This window comes from Monodelphis domestica, chromosome 8, assembly GCF_027887165.1.
Source record: "Monodelphis domestica isolate mMonDom1 chromosome 8, mMonDom1.pri, whole genome shotgun sequence".
Taxonomy (NCBI): Eukaryota; Metazoa; Chordata; class Mammalia; order Didelphimorphia; family Didelphidae; genus Monodelphis; species Monodelphis domestica.
In genome coordinates, this window is record NC_077234.1 from 252,504,781 (window position 1) to 252,529,379 (window position 24,599).

General features: G+C 40.4%; 1 protein-coding gene across 4 annotated transcripts in view; it reads right to left on the reverse strand.

Moving 5' to 3' along the window:
* CADM2 (cell adhesion molecule 2) overlaps positions 1-24,599 on the reverse strand; it is a 1,288,026-nt gene that overhangs the window by 120,340 nt on the left and 1,143,087 nt on the right. For all 4 annotated transcript variants that reach the window (XM_056807166.1, XM_056807165.1, XM_056807167.1 and 1 more), the window contains one exon: positions 15,195-15,285. In XM_056807166.1, the coding sequence (XP_056663144.1) occupies positions 15,195-15,285 (91 nt within the window). The remainder of the gene's footprint in view (positions 1-15,194; positions 15,286-24,599) is intronic.

Sequence of the window (24,599 nt, forward strand, 5' to 3'; positions counted from 1 at the left end):
CCGCTGTGAGAAGTGAGCAGCCTCTCCCACCTCCTGCCACACGCAGGGCAGGCGAGCCCGTCTGCTGCAGCTGGCCTTCATGGGCTGACGTGCCCAGGACTGGACTTCAGGGAGCCAGAACAGCACAAAGACAGGATCATCCGCCGCCTTCTCTCTTCCCGAGTGCCGATAATCCCGCGGTAAAGGCGGGATGGCTGCTGTCTAGAGAGCTGCCCATGGCGGGGCGTCTTGGCAAAGATCTAGGCGGCTCACAGCACTCGCTGCGTCTTCACAGCTTCTGAAACGTTGTTCTCATCTACCCATTGCAGTGGAGCAGTATTGGAACACACCCCCCCTAAGGCGGATGTGAGGCTGTCCGTTTCCTCAACCCAGCTTAGTCCGTCCGAGGGGACTGTCTTTCCCTGGGAGCTGCCACACATGCCACAAAGTCTTGGGTGACGGGGAGACCCCAGAGGCGACCAAGCAGCCCTGAAAAGGGTGTAGCCATCCATCCCTCACATCGGAGGCCTAGGCTTCCCTGCACGCCCCCACGTCAGGGCAGGCCTGCCTAGCTAAAGTAACCAGAAGCACGGCGGGAGAACGTGCCAGGCAGATAGAGAAACCGCCATGGCTAGAAGCTGTGTCCCATCCCATCCTGAGAGAGACGGCGCACCATGCTGAGCCCGAGAGCCCTGTAACCGTACTATTCATAGCCTACTACCTTTAGGAAGAGATGGGGCAGAGAAAGAGAAAGGGATGGGACAGCTCCGTGGTTCAGTGCATAGACAGCCAGCCCTGGAAAGGAAAGCTCTTGGCTTCAAATCTGGCCTCAAGCCATTCCTAGCTGGGTGACTCTGGACAAGTCACTATAAGACTCTTCTGCCTTGGAATCAATACTTGGTATCTGTTCTGAGAGAGAAGGACAGTGGTAAAAAAAAAAAAGTCAGAGGGATACCACAGACTCGCTCCTCTAACAGAGGAGGCAACTAAAACCCAGACATTTAATAATGACCAGCTATCCTTGAGCGTCAGTAGAATGACTTCCTGCTCTGTTTCCTTTTGCAGGCGTTGCGGATGTTCAGTGCTTTTAGTCCATCTGATTCTTCACGACTGCTTGGAGTTTTCTTGGCAACAATACTAGAATGGTTTGCCATTTGCTTCTCCGGAATCACACAGTTAGCAAAAGTCTGAGGTCGCATTTGCACCTCTGGAAGATTCGTCTTCTTGACTCCAGGATCGGCTCTCCGTGTACTGCACCACCTCGCAACCTTTTCCACGCACTTTCCCATCATCCCAGACTTGCTTCACTAGCAAGAGGCAGAGTTCATTGAATATCATTATCAGCTGTTTCTTCCAACTAGGATCTTTGGCGACCTTTACATAGTCAGCCAATTTTAACGTTGCTTTCTCCTGGAGCTCTTTCTTTCCTGGGATTCTGCTCAAATGGGACCTCATATTTATATAATATCTCAAGGCTTAGAGAGCACTTTCCTCATAACAACCCTGTGAGGCAGGCAGAGTAAAGTAGTGTTATCACCATTTTACAGATAGAGAAACTGAGGCTTAAGGGGATTATCAAAAGCCAGGCTCTTGTATAAGCAAAAAAAAAAAAAAAAGAATTGAGAAACTAAATAAAGAACATAAGAACATATTTCCATTTTAGTTTAATCTTTTATAGAAAATGCTCCCAGAAACAGAGAAACTCCATTAAATTTTGCATATTTTAGAAATGGTTCTAATAAGCCATGAAGATGCTGATTATTCTTGTTCTTTACATTTTATTTCCTGCATCTGCTCATGATAAAAACTCAACAGAAAACAAATTAAATGGGAAAATCTCATTCAATTGTATTCATTGAGTAACATGTTCACATGAATGAAATTAAGCAGATAGCTCCTTGCACGAATCTATTGAATGCCAAGGATAAATTTATTCTGCCATTTGATTAGAAACAATATCGTAATTACATATACACAATATCAAAGTGTATATATTTATCCATGTATACACGTGTGCATCCATATATGTGGATGAATATGTACGTGTTGTGAGTATATGCGTGTACATATACATATACACACTAGAACACATAGAGTGCAAATCTGGCATGCTAGCTATGTAATACTGCATGAGTCACTCCTGTTTGCCTCAGTTTCTTCATCTATAAGATAAGCTAGCGAGGGAAATGGCAAACCACTTTGTGTCTTTGCCAAGGAAATCCCAATAAAATAAAATGGGGTTACAAAGAATTGGAAATGACTAAAAATGACTGAATAACCATTATGCATGCATACACAATACTCATAATTCAATGAAATATGACTTTAATGCCTTTCGGTAGTGTAGAGGTTACTTTGTGGTCCCAAAGCCTGCATTGTGCAGTGATTTTCAGGTGTGTTTGGGTTTTCTTGGCATAGACACCAGAGTAGCTTGCCATTTCCCTCCCCAGTTAACTTTCTAGGCAAACAAGGTTAAGTGACTTGCCCAGGGTCACACAGAGGGTGTCTAAGGCCAAATTTGAACTCAGAAGGATGAATCTTCATGATGCCATCCCAGGTGCTCTAGTCACTTCATCATCTAGCTACCACCAAGAAATCTCCTGCCTGAGCTGTGGAAATGGAAATCAAACCCAAGCAGACAAAGACATCGGAGTGAGCCAAGAAACAAGCTGTGTCTGGTGTTTGAGGACTACCTTGACTATGTTTAGAGAAGTCTGTCAACAACAGTTGACTACGAGGTAATGATTCTTCCATTTCCTCAGCTTAGAAAAAACTTCTCCCAAAATAGAAAAGAATGTAGCAGAACAGAATCCATAGTGAAAAAATGGGGATTTTTGAAGTCACTATGCACGCACATATGATATACACATGTAACAAACACAGACACGTGTATACATGTATGATGATCTGAGCATGGCCAAATGGTGGCGGGGGCGGGGGGGGGGAAGCAAGAGGGAGCTAATAAGAACCCTCATAGTGAGGGAGCTGCTATTATTATCTCCATTCTGCCATTGGGAAAATTCAGATAGAGGCCACTTGGCTTTCTCAAGTTCACACAGCTAGTTAGTGTTCATGGCTAGATTTGAACACAGGTTTTTCTACCTCTAAGCCTAAAGCTCTACCTGGTGTTCTACCAGCTGTCACTAATAGGCAGCCTGTGAGTTCTACTAACAGACTCACAATGTCAAGAAAAGCATGATAGGAGAAGTCACTACAGTGAATTATGGGAGATTGTTGACAAGAGCCACCCAGGATATGTGCATAGGCTGCATCATTAGATGGAGGAGTCATCTCTGTGACTACACACAAACACATTCCGTGTTCAGAAAACTGGGGGTATCACAGTGCAGACCGTGGATCCTGGCTACTGAACTATATACACTTGGGCAAGTCACGTTCTTTGAGCCTCGGTTTATTTGTCTATTTCTAAAAGTCTGGGAGGGGGGCTGGACCAGGATGTTTTCTAGGGACCCTCCAAGTTCTACAGCCCATGATTCTCTATTTGTTTCTCTTTAAATAAAGACAAACAATGATGACGTGGATATTTAGACATATGAAGAACAGAGCGACTCTAATTTGACACTTAATATATCAATGAGTTCTCCCATTTTAAGGCATAAGCAGAAAAAGACATTTTCCCCTTGAATTCTATTCACTGTGTGTAATGAAATAATTCCACAATGGAGTCTTAAACATATTGAGACATTTTTGTGTAAGGTTACTCATTGAGCATTTACATAATCCTTCAAAATAATTGGCTTTTTGTTGCAAGAAAACTGCTTACCTGGAAATGTTGAGAAAGTACATTTCCTCTATGGGTCTATAATCTTGGTTCTGCATGCTCTTGGGGGACTTTCACAAGACATTTGAACATTTAATTGAAAATGATTGAGTGCCCAGCATACCACAGATGCCCGGCATAAATAACAGCAGCAGAGATGCCTGAGATTCGACTTCTTGTTTCAAAAACAAAACCAAATATATCCTGTCCCATTTCCAAGATAACCACTTATGTGGTTCCAGGGAGTAAACGTGTGATTGAATTGTGAATCCATGAGGTGGAAGAAAAAGGCCATATGGTCTAACCTCGAAAGGAAATTCACATGGGCACCTCAGCATATGGGTAATTAAAAGAAAAATGAATGAGATAACTCAGAACCAATTTTACACACACACATAACCAAGTAGTCCATCTTCACGAGCAAATAAAGAAAAATAAAGACTGGATGCGGCACCATGCCCCGAATTGCAATTTATTAAGCGTATTCACACAAAGAACAAAAGGTAATTAGCAAATGTAGATTCACTTTGATGTTCCCAATTCACAGTTTGGGGTTTAGTAGCAAATAAATGTTTGCAAGTCAGGTTGTATCTTTGGTTACTAAGTCCAGGTTTAAATGTTGCCAGATGACTAAATTTGTATTGTTCTTTTATACTCTTAGCTCAAGGGTTCTATTGTTTAAGGTTGCCACCACTTGGTGGTGGTGTTTTCTTTTTCCGAGTCAGTCAGTCAGCCAATAAACATTAATTTTCCTACCATGTGCTAGGCACTGTGCCAAGCCTCGGAGATAGTAAAACACTATAAAAGACAATAGCTTCTCTCCAAAGCTCACAATTTAACAGGGGAGACAGCACAGAAGTAACTGGACAAACAAGATCTATGCAGGATATATCAGAAATAATCAACAGAGCCAAAGTGCTAGAACTAAGAGGGATGGGAAGTGGGAGTTTGTAAAAGGTTCGATTTTTACGGGACATGAAGAGGCCCAAAGCTCTTACACCAGTATGTACAGGGCAGTCAAAATTCCAGCTCACTGTCTTGGAGGAACTTCTCAAACCAGTAGCCTACTGTAGATCTTGTCTATTTCCATAATACTCCTTCCCTCCTCCAGGCTTGGTGATCTGAGCTCTGCCTCTAAAATGGGACTTCAATTACTCTCTCCCGTTCTCTAGCAATAGTTTAGGTTCAAGTCTGCTGGCATCTCCTCCCCCTTCAGTCAACAAACAAACCTCCAACAAGAAGCTGTGGAGTTGTAACAGAGTGTGGGACCTCTTTGAACTTCAGTTTCCTAACAAGTAGAGATCATGACAGAATCTATTGCAAAGGGTTGTCCTGAGGAGCCAATGAGTCACGGTATTTAAAAAACCTGGCCAACCTTAAAGGGCTCTCTTATATCAATGATTATCTCTCAACCAAACTGCTAGAATAGCCTTCCAATTAGACTGCCTGCTTCTAATCTCTGCCTTTTCCAATCTATCCATCACACAGCAACCCAATTATTCTTTCTAATGAACAGATATGAATAAAACAGCTTCAGTGTCTTTCTCTTATATGGTGGATAACAGAAACTCCTAGGCTGTCATTTAAATAGGTATTGGTCTATTGTGATAGAATGTAAGCCTCTTTAGTCCTGAGTTGGTTCCCTTTTTTTTTCTTCTATTTATATCACCGGTTAAGTATCGTGGTACATATTAAGTGCCTTAAAATGCTTCGTGGATATGTTTTGCATGGTTTCATATGCACATGTGCACATTTTGACTCATGGGTAGAGAGAGGAAGAGATTTGGAAGTGAAAATTAAAAAAAAAAAAGTGCTCTTGCTTACTTAAGTGACTGATATGGAGCCCATAGGATTTGGCTTTAACCTACCCATGTAGGCTTCTTCCACAATGTTCTCCTTCTATGCATCTATATTCCAGATAGACTAAATGTCTGGCTATTCATCTATCTTCTCTACTACTCCCCCATCTCTAATGTAGTGCCTCCAGAACCTGCCGGTTTAAATCTCTCCCTTCCTTATTCTAGCTCAAGCAATAACTCCTTCTCAAAGTGACCCAGTTCAAAGGAATCTCTTAGATTATATTGTCTGGACCCTCTCTTTCCCCGTATCCCCTTTCCTCTTATATGACACACATCATATCTTTTTTTCCTTCTTCCACCAAGTCTAATTGCTCCTGGAGAGCAAGAATGAACTAGCAAGTTAATGATGAACACAACAACGGATGATGGACTCTCAGAATGGAGTGACAGCTCAAAGAACATGTAGCCTCACTAATATACGAAAAAGAATTCGCTCCACACTACCCCCAATGACTGATCCAGTAACATCTATTTCAAGACCTCGAGTAGCCGTCCATTTCATTTCTGAAAAGGTCTAACCGTTAGAAAGCCTTTCCTTACATCAACCTTAATTTGTCTCTAGGCAACTTTTGCTCCTTGCTTGTTCAATTCCAAGCTAAATCTCTGTAGTTTCCTCAGTAAATTCTCATGTTGGAAGGTTTTCTAGTTTACCCTTCCTTGTATAACCTTTTCCGGGCAAACTCTGGCTTGTCAGTTCCTTCCTAAAATGTTGTCCTAAACAGTTTTCCCAATTCAACCGGATCATTTCTTCCAGCTACTGTACCTCTCCATGTAGTCTAGAACTGTGTTAACTGTTTCATCTGCCATGTCACACTACTGATTCATGGGCAGCTTTAGATTCACTAACTGCATCTTTTCCATATTAATGGTCAACTCCTCATGCCTCTGCCAATTTTAGACTTATGTAGTTTCATGGAGTACTAAATTAAACTTTTGTAGTTTACCTCCAGAATGACATTCAGTCTCAAACAATTCCACTCCCCTCTAGCCAATAGGGAGCTTTTCATTCATTTATTTGCTAAAGAGAGAATTGTTATCCCACATTTGGTTAATTTTGAAGCCTTATTTCAAAAATCAAAATTGCATATAATTAGTTCACTCCTTTGTTTGCCTAAAGATAGCCTGGCCTGACTAAATGTTGATCTTGCCATTTTGTTTGGATTTATTTTGACTCCAGCATAGAGAGTAAAATAAGCTCTAGTGGACTGCGAGTTGGCCTCAAGCCAGAGAGATCTGCTTTGGAGCCCTACCTCTGCTATATACTGTATGTTATAGGGGAAAATCACCATCTCAGCCTTCTATGGAACTCTCTAAGAACAGAAGCTGGAAAGAAGATTCCAACCTCCACTGACAAAGTGCTCTGACCTGATTTTCCCTCCACCAAAGTCATCATAGGTCTAGCAGGCCATCCCTTGACTCTATGAGTTCTCTCCATATTCTTTTCCCTTTGGTCCCAAACATTTGTAATGCCCTCCCTCTCCATCTTTTAAAGGACAGCAGCAATGGCATTCTCTCCGGGAAACCTTTGCTGATTCACTCAATGATCTTTTCCCGTTTAATGAGAATTGGATGAAACCACAACTGTGAGCTCTGCGAATGGTTCACGGCTGTCCACAGTTGTCAATTACTCACGAGGTTAAAAGAAAACCTCAGGATCTTCTCCTGATATTTGTCATCTGTGAATTGGGCATGTTAGAAATCTGTGACATGTATTTATGAATGACATAATAGAGTGTGAATTGCAGAAAATGGGGAATTAGGGTTTGGTTTTAGTATCTGTGTGGAAGTGGAATTCCTTGTCTGTGTACTGGCAGGATAGGAAATAATTAAGTCTATGTTTTTATTGGCAAAATGTACTCCTAAAAGAAGGAATTCTTTCTACCAGCATAGGTTCAGTTACCACCTTCTCTGCTGTAGCAGTCCACCCCTAGCTGTGGGCAAGGGGAACAGTTGGTATGTACAGATTGCCTTAGAAGAGAGCATGCTCAGGCTTGAGCATGCTCAGTATTGCACGTGGCTGGGAAAGCCTCTGACCCTTGACCCCAGCTTCCCCCAGGTTAGGCGGGAACACAGGTTTCTTTGTGATCACCTGGTTAAGAGAAACCACACCTATGCCTTGTCATTAACCAATGATGATCATCCCTGTGTACTGTGTATATTTGCATATCAAAGAGATTAAATATGCCCCAGCCAGCTCCACCTTTCTCTCTTCTGCTCTTCCTCCCTTCCAGCTTGCACTGATAGCTGTCCTTGCTGGAGCTTTAATCTTTCTCTATCATTTCTCCGACCTGTGTGGTATTGAATCTGGATCTCTGGACTGGTAAAAGCCTTCGGAAGGGTCCTGTGATCAGAGCTTGGCGGTGGCTCATTGATAATTAATAAAGACTCATTCCTGCCACCTCATATCTCTACTTCGACTCCATCATCCCCCTCGTGGTATCTAAAACTTCTATCCTGTTTCTATCTTCCTACCTTAAAGCTTCTCTCTCCCTCTGAGGAAGCTTTATCTGCATACCATTTTCTTATTTGCTTAGAACCCTTAGAACTTGGTCAATGACAGCATGTCTCACAATCAGAACTTGAACTCAGAACTTCCTAGGTCTTAGGCTTGCTGCTTCTCAACCTGTTAGCCAGAAGAGAGGGTTATTATTTGACTCAGACATTCATTGTATGAGGTAAAGGAGATGTGGAGAGAAGAGGATGTTCATGGGCGGGTCCCTGGGCAATTGAAAGGTGTATTTCCAGATTTCATGCGTGGAGCCCTGGAGCAGATCCTGTTGTTCAGACTGATTATCATGATTTGTTTGCATAGAGAGAGTGGTTTCTAGGGTGATAAAGAGCCAGGACTACCTGCTGACTCATAGATTGTGTGGCCCTGAGTCCTAGTGCCTGTCCCCATGGAGTATTACAAGTATCTGGAGAGCTGGGATGATAAACGCTTCTAGATGCTAGGTGTCTGACTGGCACAGAGCTGAGCCCCTAATGATTTTCTCCCTGCATGATAAAGCTTCCACAGGAAGGGCAGCGTGAACAAAGCCTAAGTGTTTGTGTATGTAAGTGGTCCGATTCCCTCAGTGCTCTCCTGGATCTCTGCACCTCTCATGCATTCATCAAATGGAATAATGCCTGTAAAACAGTTAAAGTCAAACCCAAAGTGGTCCATTATTAGTGCTTGCTATTATTGCCGCACATCGTTTATATGTCTGAAGTAGCGCAGAGTGGCTAGAATTTACACAACATCTGAAGGTTTCCAAAGCACTCTCTGTCTCTCTCTCCTCCCCCCCCACTTTGATGCCTTTCTGTCTTTGAATCTATGTATCTATCTCTGTATTTATGTAGCTCTCTATGTAGCAATGTATGTATGTACGCATCCATCCATCTAGTTAACCTTCATAACAACCATGTGATGTGGGAGCTTTTATTATATTCATTTAACAAATAAGAAAACTGAGGTGAAAGTGGTTAATGGACTTTCCCAGGGTCACACAGATAGCAAGGATCTAAGAAAGAATTGGAACTGAGGTCCTCCTGTTTCTAAGTTCAACTTCCATCTACTTTCTCTTATTCATCTTTAGTAGCGATCAGAGATGAACATAATAACTTTTAAAATATGTTTTTTAATTGAATTGGAGGGGGTAGGTAGGTGGCTCAGTGGATTGATAATCAGGCCTATAGACAGGAGGTCCTGGGTTCAAATCTGGTCTGATACGTCTTAGCTATGTGACCCTGGGCAAGTCACTGGATCTCCATTGCCTAGCCCTTACTGCTCTTCTGCCTTGGAAACCAATATACAGTATTGATTCTAAGACAGGTCAGGATTTTTTTTAAATTAACTAAATTAGAGAAATACTTATAAAGAAATGTTTTAAAAAGAAATTGAATTTGTGACTATATGTCCAGTTTCAAAAAAAGCAAAACAATTGAGAAATCTACATTTTTTTTACTAATAAAATCATGCTAAATATGTTACCAAAAATCTTTCTCATTCATGGTCACCTTGCATAATGGATGCATACTTATTCCTCTAGAATAACTTTCCTGTGGCTAGGTAATAGTTTCTCTTAAAAATAAAGTTTCCTCTCTTGTGCAAAATGGCAATATTATAGGTTGTAAATTATGCAAGTTGGTTTTATGACAATTCTAAGTAAGAAAAATCATGGGAAATTAAAATAATGTGAATAAGTTATGTGAATAAAATATAAATGTAATGCTTTATGTATCAAAAGCTAGAATATTTTCCTCTTCTCCCTTCCCTTTCTCCTCTCAGCAAAGAGGAAAATAAAGTTTCTTTGTCAAAGGATATACATAGTGATGGATAGATTTTAAGTTGAGAGAGAAACAGAACAAGGCAGAAGAAGAAGAGAGGGGAAAAGAGAGAAAAGTAGGTGAGTTGTTTGTTGTTTGGCTGTTGCTGTCTTTTAGGGGGAGAAAGCATGGAAGGAGAAGAAAAATTTTGGGATTCTTCTTGGCCTGACCTGAGAAAGTGGAGGACTGTGTGCTACAGCATTATAAAGAACGTCAGGAAGACAGAGAAAAATTGCCGGCTCTATCATTATGTCTGCTTTCCTAAAGCAGCAGGGAGCCAAGGCAGAATGGCAGAGAAGGGGACTTTGCCAATAAAGCCTTCAGTAATGTGACTGGAAATGCATGCATATTTGGGGGACTAATGGTTGTTCACTGCATGATTTGTATTTAGTTTCCTTCTTTCATAAAATAAAAATCTTTCCATATTGTTATAAACTCTGTGCTTGCGAGTAGAGGCTTTATTTCAATATATTAAAGGATATGAATATTTAGAGGCCTATTTTATATCTGTGAATGTGCACATGTGTGTGTAACAAATGTTCATAAACATGTATACACGCAGGCGCGCGCGGGCGCGCGCGCGCACGCACACACACACACACACACACCAGGTTTGCCAGGTTGTAGGTAAGAGAACGTCCCCCAAAGAAGGCGCTTTTATCGTCTGGTTCATTGGTTTGTCTCTGGCCATAGTTAGACTTTTATTCTTAAAAAGAAAAAAATCCTAGTAGAAGCACTTAGTATTCTTTCTTATTTTATTTCGGATCAAAAGTGGCGTTAAAATGTAATGTTTGTTCAAACTTCCATGAACCCTTTTCCTGATGCTCCCTGAGGGACTGGTAGTGACTCCGAAGGCTGTGCCAGCCTCTCTCAGGCTTCTGGGACAAGCCTCGAGGCAGCCTGCATGGCCACTGTCCGAGGCCAGCCTTGGTCAGTTCAGGAAGCCTCCTCCCGGCTGGCAGCCGATCATGCCGGCCACAACCATCTCAGCGGCCATCTCTTCCAGGACAGCGGCTCGGGCTGCCAGAGAGCAGCCTTGGCCAAAGAAGCCGGAAAGGCTGAAGCGTTTTCTTAGCGTGAATTCTCCTGGCCTTTGGGGAAGCCGCTTCCCGGCCTCCCTCCGGTCAAAACCTTTGGGCTCCTTCTCTAGTACGAAGATGGGCAGGAAATGTGCTCTCAGGTGATCGGTGCACGGAAGTCAAGGTCTGTCCGAGGGGAAGTCCGAGACTTAAATGGGCCCCGGATGGAGGTCCGTTTTTACACAGATGAATGAAATGGCCTACAAGCTCTCCTGGAAGCTTGGGGGGGGGGGGGCAGAGAGATGACCTACAGCGGCCTGGAAAGGCCGGCCTCTGCCGGGTCCTTCCCTAAAGGAACGCTCAGACAGCGGGCAGGTACGTACAGTCATGTCTCCTTTAAGGGAAGAATAGCAGGCGGTGGCGTCAAGCGCAACAACTTGGGCCCGTACCAAGTTATGCAGCTGTTCCCCAGGAAAATGGCAAAAAGGCTTCCCTCCAAAGCAGCCAAATAAGGCCTGATTGTTCCTAAACAGCCACCAGGGTCCTCGCACTCCAAACAAGCCAAACAACGTCAGCGTGGAGGAGGGCAGGCTCGAAACGGGGATCTCAGGGGCGGCTCATCAACACACACCGGCGCCTAATTGAATCCGAAGCCAGCTACGTGACGACGTTTCCATGGAAAACGGGGGCGAGGAGGGGACAAAACCCAAGTCTGACTGGGAAGACATGGCCCACTCACTGCGGATGGGGCTAAAGAGGCGACAAGGAAAAGTGAATGGCGCTCTTCGGTCCTCACCAGAAGACTAGAAAAAGCTCTGACCGAAGAGAGGATAAAAGGGGGGGGGGGGGGAGGGGGGAGTCGTCTCTGCTTACTTTGCGCTGTTTTATAAGTGCAAGAGTCAAGAAAGGAGCAAGCAGGCCCACATGCCCTAGTGGCAGAGGCGGAGCTTCTGCCTACAGTAATATTAGCCTTATTTGAAAAGGTAATTTCAATTCAGCTGCTGATATTCCTTTTGTCTATCATTTTTCAGCCCCCCCTCCCCAAGATTTCTGTGTTTCTGCAATGGGGAGAGCAGAGAGCTGATTAGGGAAATCCCAATTAATGGATTTTTTCTTTTTAAATGTCCTCACTTGGGGGGGCAGGAGGGGAGAGGATCCATTGACAAGTGCTTTCTGGATCTGGCATCGGCAGGCAGACCTCAGCCTCTACTCACCAGAGCTCCGGAACCTCAATTCAGAGAGCTCCTCTGGGCTTGTGCCTTGACTGGACCATCTCCTGGCTGGGTGTGGAGTCCACTGGAAAAGTAGCTCCAGGAACGATTTCAGAACCAAAGGAGTAGTAAAGGGTGGGAGAGAAGAGCCAAAGTCCTCCTCTCCAAGAGGCAAGGAGTTGGGTCTACCCCAACTGACCCTCTTTTCCGTTGCCAGACCTTATACTTCTCAGAGCCTGGGCCAGAAGTCATGTGTACCTCCCCAGTAGGTCACTGTTCTTTTAATTATACCACATAATCAGTTAGAAAGGATTTAATAAATGCAAGTTAGTAAATGAGATGCAAATATTTAAATTTTACTATGGGAATCATAGGGATAGAAAAGAATTAAAAGACACCATCCTAGCCCTTGAAGATGTTGCATTCTTTTTGAAAAAAGATCCTTTCTGGTTGAATTTAACTTTGAAGAATAGTTACTATCAAAATAGATATGCATTCATTTAAAAAAAATTTCTAGACTACGCGTGGGCTATGGGGGGTGGGGGGGAGGAAAAGAAAATGATCTATGTCTTTAATGAATAATGCTTGGAAATGATCAAATAAAATATAATTTTAAAAAAAGAGTATACAGACACATAAAAAAAAAATTTCTAGACAAAGGGGAAACTGGGTGTCTCAGTGGTTTGAGAGCCAGGCCTAGAGATAGGAGGTCCTAAGTTCAAATCTGGCCTCAGACACTTCCTAGTTGTGTGATCCTGGGCAAGTCGCTTAACCTCCATTGCTTTTTTTAATTCACAGACAAAATAAGTAGAGGGGAGAAAAATAATAAAGAGAAAATCCAAGCAAGGTGGGATAAAGGGGATGGAACTGACCTATCAATAATAATTCATCAAACATATTAAATGCTACTCTATGCAAGACCTGAGGTAGCATGGTATAGCAGTTTGAAGGCCAGACTTGGAGAAGGAAGGACTTACATCCCAGTCCTAGGAATTGGCAAGTAATTAATTACCTGGAGGGGGAGCAAGGAAGAAGAAGTAATTGAAGATGACACAAGTTTATTAGCTTAAGTGATGGGAAAGAGGGGATTGCCTTCCATATTTAAGGACAGAAGAAGTGGGAATTTTACCCCCTTTCTAGTATGCTGAAATTCTGATGTCACTTCATTATTGTTTTTAGTCTCAAAATCCTAAAACTAATAGCAATAAAGGGACAGAAATGCCGACCGCCATTTTGTCCTTTTCCTTTATCACCATTTTCATATTGCTAGACTTGGAATCCTAAATATTTACTCACAATTGGGCAAGTATAACTAAAGATGCCAACTGAAGAGCTATGATGCTTTTCTCTTCCTTCCCTTTCTTTGTAAGTATTACACACAGGGTCAAAGAAAAAGGAATGGAAGGCATGATGATTAAATATATTTGCTTTCATGAACATCTCACTAATAATTGAGAAATGCTTTCTATATGTAATTTAAGATTTGCAAGGGACAGGAAATATTCAAGTTTATGGGATGTTTATGTGAAGACAAGAGACAACAATGGCCTTTGTTCAAGGCAGAAGAAAAACCAGTTCTGCAAAAATGCTTAATGGATAAATTATTGAAAAACTATTAATATTTATTATGAAGGCATATCTGTAATAAATGATGGCTCACAAAGGGTACACGTTTAATTTCATTAAAATGTTATTGAGTTGTTGAATGACATAATAGAATGGAGAAACATAAAATTTCAAGTCAACAACCTGAAAAATCTTGTCAGGCAAAATTTATCACCTGAACAACCTACACTGCATTAGAAGCAAACATATAGTATAAAAAAGATAATACTTTAATCTTAATATTACAGAGGCTATCCCATAAGGAGATATATTCAGAAGGTAATTCAATTATGTTAAATGCTAAAATCTAAATTAAAAAATAAATCAATTGTAAATATATTTTTCTAATAGCTTCCAAAATGACAGTTAGCTCTTGAAGATTATCATTCATTTTTGTCCATTATTAGTCTGCCTCCTCAATATTTGAACATTTATATGTAAAATAAGCATTATCAGGGAATGAGGTCAAGATAGAGGTTTAGAAATGCTTATATAGGTAACCATAAAAGTAAGACTTTTTGAGGTGAAAGGGATTTAAAAGATGATTTAGTATAACATTTCATTTTACATATGAAGATACTGGGAGTAAGTGATGATGTTTTTAAAATCACCGTCTCACTGCAAGTTATTAGAAGCAATGAATGCCTGATTAAAATAATTTCTGGATGTTTTGTTTTTGTCATTCAGAAGAAAATATTTTAAGTTGATATTTTAGTCATTATAATTATTTATTTCTAGGTAAGGGAATTTTTACAATATTTTGGTTCTAGGGTTTTTGGTTTTTGTTTTTTTTGTAAACAATCAGGCCTTCCTTGAGATCTAGGTCTTGAAGTTAATATATTTGTAATTTCTACTTTTTCTGGCTATGAGTCCTAGGAGTACATGAGAATAGAAAAAAGAAAAAAAACCCAGCTAAACCTCTCTTAGTCTTTATTCTGTCACTTGCTTTTTGGTTCAATGGATGCCTCCCAGATCTTTATTGGGGTTTTGGTGGTTAATGAGCACTTATCTCACAATCACCATATTACTAATGCCTTATAATGAAAGAACTTCTGAAAGTAACTGGAAAATTAGCATCTGCTTAGACTGCTTTGCAATTTAAGAAAGTTCTCAATGAGATCATCTCCAAAATCACATACCTATTATCAAATTTATCCTGCAAATGGTGACCAATTAAATCCTTTCAATTTAAAATATCTTATTGAATGACAAAATAAATAGTCTTTCACTCTTGGAATTTTTCCCAGAAACTTCACTAGAAGACAGAGTAAATGACCAATATCTCATAGATGCTTAATCAAGATTCAGTCCAAAAGATTTTATGTCCCAGAGATCACTTTTTACACTATGAAAAGATTCTTTAAGAGTAAGTTTCCATAGTTAAATGCTTTCATTAAAACAGTTTATCTAATCAATTATTCATTAAGTCACTTACAAGGGTTTTCCTTTGGATTCACAAGTCAAAACTAATGGCTGTCCTTCTTGTGGAAATGGAGTAGAAGGTATAATCTTAACCGATGGTGTATCTAGAGAAAAAATTGCAAAAAAAAAGTATTAGCAGAATCAAACAAATGGATATTTTATATTGTTTAACTATATATTTTCCCTATTTGCAGAATTTCTCCAATTATAGACTTAGAATTGCACACTTTATAAAAAACTCATTTTTTTTCTTGGTTGCTAAAATGGTCTCTGCAATTGTAAGAACAAAACTTCCTGTTCATGCAAAGCTAAGAAAAGTACCTGAATAACTTATGAGGACAGCAGTTACATTACTGCTGAATTTAAAAGTAAAATGCCAAAAAGTGTTTAGGATGAATATCAAGCATTCCATACAATTGTTTCTTCTTCTATTTATAGATATCTATGAATGCTGTTATTAAGAACTGAATGCATTAATGCGCATTTGAATAAGAACTCTTTCATTGTTGAAGTAATCTGGAACCCATAATGAGCATCCAACAATGGGCCAATAGTTAAACCACCTTCTTACAAACATTAGGCAGAAATCTTTTTGAAAATGCAACAATACAAGATGTAGAATATAGAGCTTGTCCTTTACTAAAGTTAGTAGAGCATTTAAAAATAACCAATAAAACTTGCATCTTCTTAGAACTTTTAAATACCATTCTTCTACAATTTCAGCTATTTTATCTTGTTTTAAATCAAAAAAGAACAATTTGACCAAAAAATGCAAACCCAGAAAAATTATATTTACATATAGCAGAGAATATGTATGCTGGATGATATTTTTTTCACCACCATCAAAAGCACAGACTTCATAAAATCATAAATAAACCACAATATTAATGCAAAAATCAACAAAAGAATCTTAATTTTCTCAATTAGTAGAAATTTTAAAAAGGAAATAATTCCTTTCGAAAGGTTACTTCATAAGTTGTAGCTGATTTTTGACAGTAATAAAATTCCCATTTTCCATCAAATGGTATTAGCTAGATATGCTAATTCAAGTAGACAAATTTTATATTATAGGAATGAATGAGAGAGACTTGGTGGGATAAGATCTTTGACAAGACAGTTCTAAATGTGTATGCTCGATCCCCCCAAATTAGATGAATATTTATTTATATTTTTCACATGTGTAAATCTTCTTATCTATTCCATATATATTTAAAGTCCTCATATTTATCATTTATTATGTCTTCACACTACATCATCGCATGTGGTATATACATCTGCCAACACGTACATCACAGTGTTTTTAACCATTTCCATGTTTAGAGGCAGCCATTTTTAGAGTATCTTTTTACTACCACATAGAATACAGAAAGAGGAAACAACTGAAGCATTTGTGAGGCCTGTCAAGAGGTCATATGGATGTGTGAAAGGCATGATAGAGTCTGTGTCCAAAGAGCTGTTAGAACTCTTCATTTGCCCTGCTGTTTCCTCCTTCAAAAAGCAGAGGAAAGGGTGTGGGAGGACCACTGTGTACTGATTCCAACAAGAGAGACTAATGAGAGAGAAGGGTCCAGATACCATAGAAGTCCCTCCCCCCTCCCCCTCCTTGATTTTCCTTTCTTTCTTGCCCTAATGGATAAGATAGAATTCAGGATCCCACTGGATCTAGATGTTCTTCCCTCTCAGATTTGATTTCACTGAGAGTAAGGTTTACGTAATGCCACTTCACGCTCTCTTCCTCTCCTTCTCATATGAGAGTTCTTCCCCTCCCCTTCCCATGTGTTCCCATTGTTCCAGTTTTACAAAAAAGAGTATGAAAACTTAATTGTTGAAATTGTTGAAAATTGTTCAAACACATTAAATGGATGTTTGGTGAAAATCCAGAAAAAAAGAAGCAGCAAAAAGCATGACTTTATCAAAAACACATCATCCTTGAACAAGGGGAATTAACCCTGGGGAACTTGGGGGAAAGGTACTCTCTTTTCTGTTATCTGAGACAAGAGAAGAAAGCCAATCACAGTCAAATGAATACACCAGAATTTGAGAGAGAACACTTAGGAGACTCAGGGAAATAGTAGACGAGATCCTGTGAACCGAGATTTTATGGGGGAAGAGGTATGAAGAGCACTGAAGATGAACTGTTGAGGAACAGGAAAAGGGGAAGGAATTTAAAAAGGGAGTTGAAAACTGGGCATTCACCTACCAATCTAGATTTTTAAGAATGCGTGTGTGGAAGACAGAGAGGTATAGAAAATGAATACAAACGGGATGCCTAGTTAAGTAAGAATAATGTTAGGCACAGCAGATCTCAGAATTACCTGGGGCTAGTAATATAGGTATAACAAATATAGGTATTAAAAAAGGCATAAAACCCCTACTTTTGCATATAAGTAATGTTAGAGAAAAAGAGCTATTCAAGTTTTTGGTTTTTCCAAAAGGAAAAAGGATTTTTTGATTAAAAAATATGACCAACAAGTTTAATTAGAAGTTAACATTCTATATAAGTAGGGGAATAAGAAAATACTTAGATCCAAATGGACCTTGAGCCCTGAAAGATTGGCAAAGGTAATGGTGAAGCCACTGCCATTGATATTTAGCATATTATGGAGAATGGTAGAGATACCATATCGGAGGGGAAGGCCAAACACTATTCAAGTTTTTACACGTGAAAAAGGATAGAGTTTACAAAGGCATAGGCCAAGAAGTTTCACTTAAGTGCCTTGAAAAATCCCAAAACATATGAAAGGGATGTTTGATGAAAGCTTGAAACAAAAGAAGAAAATAGTTTGATTTCATCAAAAACAAATCATCCTAGAAATCTTAATACTCTTTATTTGATGGGGAAACTGGACTGAAAGATCAGGAGAATGCCACAGAAGTGTTTTGCCTAGATTTTTAATAGTTGTTTTCATGAAATCTAACAGCTGAGAAAACTAATGAAGTCTTAAGCTTTATTAAGAGAATTGTCCAAGATAGGAAGCTTTTCGTCCCTTTGTGCTTCAACTTGGATAGAACACCTCTGAAATGTTAGGTTTAATTCTGGATGCCATATTTTGGGAAGGACATTCATATAATGAAAAGCCTTAAGAATGTGCCATAGGAAGAATGATAGGTGGTGCGGATATTTCACATGGAGAAGAGAACACTTAATGGGGCCATGATAGTTGTCTCCAACTATCTGAAGAGCTGCCCCTTTGAAGAAATCATATTTGTTTTATTGGCTCTAGAATGCAGAACGAGGGGTTAGATGTCCAAATTGCTTGGAAGGAGTACTAGAATGATTAGGTTTTGCAGAAGCAAACATAGAACTAATATAAAGAAATGCTGCCTCTTAATTTGAACTATGTCAAGTGGAATGGGCTACTTTAGAATGGGGTAAATTTCCCCTCAAGTGTAGATTTCCAAGCAAAGACACAAAAGGCTTTTTGTTCACAAATGGGTCTTCTCTCTTTGAGATCCTGGGACTGTATAATTCTATGAAAAAGTAGGGAAGCTCATTCCCAGGCAGGGAGAGGTTAAGATTTCTGAGACAAAAATCGTATTTTTCTCAGATAAGGAGCTTTTGAAGAATTGAAATATTAGCAGAAGAAATATTTTGTATTGAGTTACTGTACACTAAGGGAAATCTATAAAATTACTTTTATTATAATTTTTATAGCTACTATGAGCTCCCGTGTTCAGAACTTCTCAAATAGCTGCCAGAACATACACAAAGAATTTTTTGATATGCAATATTACCACTAATTTGGTTCACTAAGCACTAGAATAAAGGGTCAGTTTAGAAATTCAGTAGATGTTCCCCCAAAGCAAACCACAGTTAAATATTCATGTCCTTTTAACCTTAGCTCATATTTCAGTCTAATTGAGTGTCTGCTTCTGTAACTTTTTCTTGAATATGAAACCTCCACTTTTTCTTCATTGGGTAAATATAGTTTCTCATGATCTATAAAAATGGTAATTTCCTTTGTGTTACAAGTTTAACATATCTGTAAACTAGCTTTCTCTCATCAATTGACTCTTGCAGGAAGGTCACTTACTTGAGGGGAAATAGATTTGAAAAGTCACCTCAAGCTCTAGCTGATATCTGCAGCTCAGAATTATTCTTTTCAAACATAGCATATATTTAAAAATAGACAGAAAAAGTCCAAACCAACAAACAGAAGACTCTGAAGAGATCCTAAAAACTGAAAGGAGTCAGGTTATGAAGGAATATAAATGCCAAAAAAAAGTTTGTATTTTATCGTAAAGGTAGTGAGGAATTTTGTAGAATAGGGAGCGAAATGGTTAGACATACTCGAGGAAAATCATGTTGGCAGTTTCATGATGAATGGATTGGTAGAGAAAGAGTTGAAACAAACAGAGTTCAATATGACAACTATCATAAAATAGTCTATATCTGTCTGTCTTTGGGGGTGGGGGAAATCTGGGCATCATATACCAAAAAAAAAAAAAGAGGGAAAAGTTAAGAGAGTCCTGCTCAGAGCCTTGGGGAACCTCCATAATTAGTGAGGAAGATCTATAAAAGGAGACCAAGGAATACTCAAAAATGTAAATATGGGTCAGGAATGCCAGTAGAGAATATACAGGAAGAAGTGCTCAATTATATCAAATGTTGAAGATGGGTTTAGAAAAATAAGAATTGAGAAATGGCCATTAGAAGTGGCAATGAAGACATCCTTGGTAATGATAGAGAAAACAGCCGTGGCTGAATGATTAGGTCAGAAGTCAGCATCCAGAAGTTGTAGAAGTAAGAGGAAATGAAATGGAAGTCCCTTGGATAAATACAATTTAGTGAGGAGGTCAAGAAACAGCATAAAAGACAACTAGTCGGACTAATAGGATCTAGTGAAGTTTTTTGAAGGATGGCAGAGATATGGGGGTATTTATATGTGGCTGGGAAACTATGATCAGTAGGGAAAGACATTAGACTGAAAAAGGGGTGCCAGTCTGTGGGAGAAGACGAGAACAATGAGATCCCTGGAACGCAGAGTGATTCTCCTTGTCCAGGAGTGCACCTGCTTTGTGGTCATGTCTAGAATGAAGATAGTAAAAGAATAATGGTAGAAATGCTGAGAAGGAAGGGGAGAAAAAGGAGCATTCGGCAAGGGACTGAAATAGGAGGTGACACTTAGAGCAGACGGGTACAAGATGCTTGGGAGAAGGAGCATTCTGTTCTCCATTGGAATAGTCCATCCTGAGAGGCATAAGGAAGTGATTAGGAAGACGTCAAGGAAGGGCCCATCAAGGTTAGTCAACATAAGCTTGCAGTGGACCTAGAAAACATGCTTTCATGATTTCCTCTCCATCCATTCAGGAGCACTTGCACCACATGGATGTAAAGGAATGCAAATGGTAGGCGTTATACAGAGTAGGGCTGTCCTAGCAGTGCACAAAGGGTGGAGGGCAGAGGATAGCACAGTTAAACTGGTTCATAAAGGGCTGAGATTGAGAAGAGAAGCTAGTCTATCCATGCCAGGGGTGCTGGCCTTGCGAAATACTGAGACGAGGAGGAATGAGCTCCCAGAGAGGATAAAGAGGAGATTACGGGGAGTGGAGGCACGACAGAGATGGGGCGTTACAGATTATGGCCCAACAAAGGACGCTGGGTCTTGTTGAATTTGAAAATGGAATGGGTGCAGTGGTGGCGAAGTAGAGATAGCGCCATTTTATGCACGAGATCGTGGAAGAGTAAGTTCTGAGACTCGAAAGGATTGAGGAACTACAAAATTGGGGTGTTGGTGAGAATAGAACTTGGCTCTCGCTTTATGTAAATTGGCATTATACAAATTTGACCTTCCCTAGAGAAATTCTGAAAAAATCCAGATTTCACAAAAGATCTGTGTTGGCCTCACTGTACAGCATGGTGCTGCCTCCTCTCTCCTTGCTCTGGCCCTTCCTCTTGGCATTTCACCACTTACAACTCCTCTTCCAAAGGAAAGAGAAAACAAAGCTTCCAAAGGAAAGTGTGTTGGGGGGAGGGCAGAAGCAGGGACAGACATGACCACCACAGGCTGGAGATTTTGGCGTGAAACCTGAGGGACTGACGCCTCCCTGTTACTGAGCCTGAAAACGCCTGGCTTCACCGGCACGTGCTCGGTATTTCCTGTCTGTCCCCAGACTCTGTGTGGCACCTGTTTTCCTTTCCCGTGCCTCTATCACTCCCCATGTTCTTTCTTTGGCTTCCAGCCTCGTGTTCTCCTCTCCCTTAGGTCCTGCTCTGGCCCCAGTTGCAGCAGGTCCTTGAACCACTGAGTGGTAGCCCCCTCCTTCCTTGGAAAGGTGGCCACCTTCCGCCTCTCTTCTTCCCCTTCTCCACTCCATGAGCAAGTGGGAATGAGTGACAACCGAAGAAGAAATGAAGAGGGCTGCAGAAAATGCAGGGACTGCGTGCACAGCTGACACTCCAGGGGGAGGACGGGAACGAGACACAGGGTGAGCGCTGGGAGGGAAAGCCAGAGCCGTGTTTTCCAGTTCTCCCAGGAGAAGACCGAGGTGCTTTGGGAGGAGAGGCTTGGGCAGGCAGCAGAGAGATCGCTAGAGGAAGGGGATCTGGCTGGGGTAAGCACCTAGAATGGCCACAGAGTCTGTGTTGTGGTCGAGCTTGACCACATGAGCCCGACAAGAGAGCAGATGATTAAGTGATGGCAGTCCAAAAACGGCAATGGGGGAAACGGAGCCTTCACGTCTCCTGCACTAACTGGGCTGAGGAATGTGGGATCTCGTGTGGCCAGTACTGGAAGGGATGGAACACGGGGAGGCACACTCAGTAGCGCTGATCTTGGAGTCAAACACTCATGTTTCTGTGCTCCAATCTGGGTGTAGACACCCACTAGTGACCCCAGGAAAGCCATTGGATCCTGTGGGCTCCAGGTCTTCCTGCATAACATGAGCCACAGAATAAAGTGGCCAATGACTCCCGTATCTTTGCCAAGAACATCCTAAATGGGGTCATGAAAAGTTGGGCACAACAACAGGAAGAGTCAACAGCAGCATCAGAAAGAATAGCCAGACACAAGTGTTGAGTGCCAGAAGATAGAAATAACAAGAAAAGAGCCTGGTTAGGATTCAATGAAGTTTGGGGCAACTAGGTAATTCAGTGAATAGAGAACCAGGCTTGGAGATGGGAGATCCTGAGTTCAAATCTAGACCCACAGGGTTCCCAAAGCTTAGACAGGAAGCCAAAGAGGCCCTATCCAGAAGCAAGACTTGTTAGAGCACCTAAGAGAAAATCATCTCTGAAATCCTAGAATTCCTTGATTTATTGCTATAATTTAGTCCTTATACTACAACTAATCTGATTAAACATACTTCTGTTGTGGTATTGAAATGGTCACTTCAGGCAACTAACATATGATTTCCATATGTTCTTTGACATTTATGTTTTAATTATCATATATGTATGTAAACGTATGTATACTTAATTTTTTCTACATGCATGACAAATGAATGTGTAGAAATTCAGTTGAAGACACTGTCCTTGTCCTCCAAGAGCACAGGTGTTACTAGAAGCAGAGAAAATAGGGTTTCTTTTCAAAAATATAAGAGAACTAGGAGGCCAATTTGGATATAGTCAGGCTTGAAAGAAAATGGCTTGCTCATTCCCCTGATAAATATTACAGTTCATACCCTATGCAAAGTAGATTCAGCATTAAAAGGATCCCATGTCTTTGCTTTTCATTTGTGTCAAGAAGTTTACTCAGATAATATCCTCATTTTAATGAGAAGAAAAAAAATTCCTCCTGATTCTTTGTCGGAAAAATTTAGGTTGCAGAAGGTTAAATTAACGGTCAGACGTCTTTCATGAGTAAGTGTGGTTTTTGGTTCTTTCTATGAATTTCTTCAAGTATTATCAGCTTTTGAAGTAAGGACACCTCATTTTACACTTGAATGAGCCAGGATTTGAGTAAAAGTGAAGATATTGATCTAACTGAATTGATGTTCCATATCTTTAACAAATATTTTAGGAAAGAGAAAATATCTATGTCAGCGCCAAGATTAAACTTCCTGATGGGCAATCTTACAAGCACTAGTACTTAAGCTTTTAGAGTCACTGGGTCAAAAACGTGTGCATTGCTAAAACCTTTAGAGATGAAGGGAACGAGGACGCTAAGCCAGTTCCTTTACAAAAGCACTGTCCTTCCTTAAATAATCATACCCACACTCATGCATACCCTCAGTAGTATGTTGTCCTTTCACTGAACAACGTCAGCACTACTATCACCATTTCATATGACAGATTATTAGCACGAGGAGGAAATACATACTAGATTAAGATGATTAGATCACTGTCGATTTCAGACGTTCTGTGTGTATTCACAGAAAACGCCAAAAGGATTAAATCACCAAGTCCCAGAATTTTCAGACAAATCGACATACTGACTCATCTTAAACTCCCTATCCCAATTTACATTGAATTTTTTTGTCTTCTGGGAACTTATTTATTCAGCACAATGTTGAAGGGAAAATGTTATATAAATATTATTACCATCATTCAGGTCACTTCAATTGTATTTGAAATTGACTGGTCAACTTGGGAATTTTACCACGTCTTTTACAAACAGAATCACATCATTCCAGAGTTTTAAGGATCTTTACAGCTTTCTAATTCAGCATGGGAAAGGAATCCTTGAATTAATCTACCAAAGAAATCCAGCCTCTTCTTGGAAATCCCTAAGGACAAGGAATCCACCGACCTTCCAGGCAACTTTGGAGTCATCTTCAATGCCTCACGTTTACTTCATCCCGCGTAGTTTAATAAACTGTTAAATCATACAGTTTCTACCTACAAGTTTTCTCCATATTTCTCCTTAGCTATACTGACATTGCGTGACAAGGTCAGGCTGTCATCTCTTTCCACCTGGACTACGGCTAGAGCTTCAGAACTGCAGTTCTCAGCTTCTCCCATCCATTGTCCAAACAACTACCAAAGTGATTTTCCTAACGTGTAGACATGACCATATCACTTATTTTAAGGGAAATATTTCTCTGACAACAAAGGATTGTTGTGAATACTAGCATAGGATAAAGAAAAGGAACGTGATCATCCTCATTTACACTTGTCTACTTTACACTTTATTATTTGCTTTTCTAGATCCATTACATTTCCTGTGTTGCTAATACGTTGTCTCTGCAGTCTGTACTCATTTCCCTCAATTATTTACACTAAAATGACTCTTAAAAAGCAGGTTTGTCTTAACATAGGAACCGTTCCCAGAAAAATCCATTCGCTCAGTTACTGAGTGTTTAACATATTCTTTAAAAACATCAAACTCCCTTTATACTTTCCAGTGGACTGGTCAAGATGCACGAGTATGCTGAAAGGCTCTTAATAGAGTCGTATAGCTCTAGTTCCTCCTTTATAAGCAGTGATTTTATTCTTGGTACTTTCCCACTCCCACCCCCACTTCCTAGTAGGCCTTTA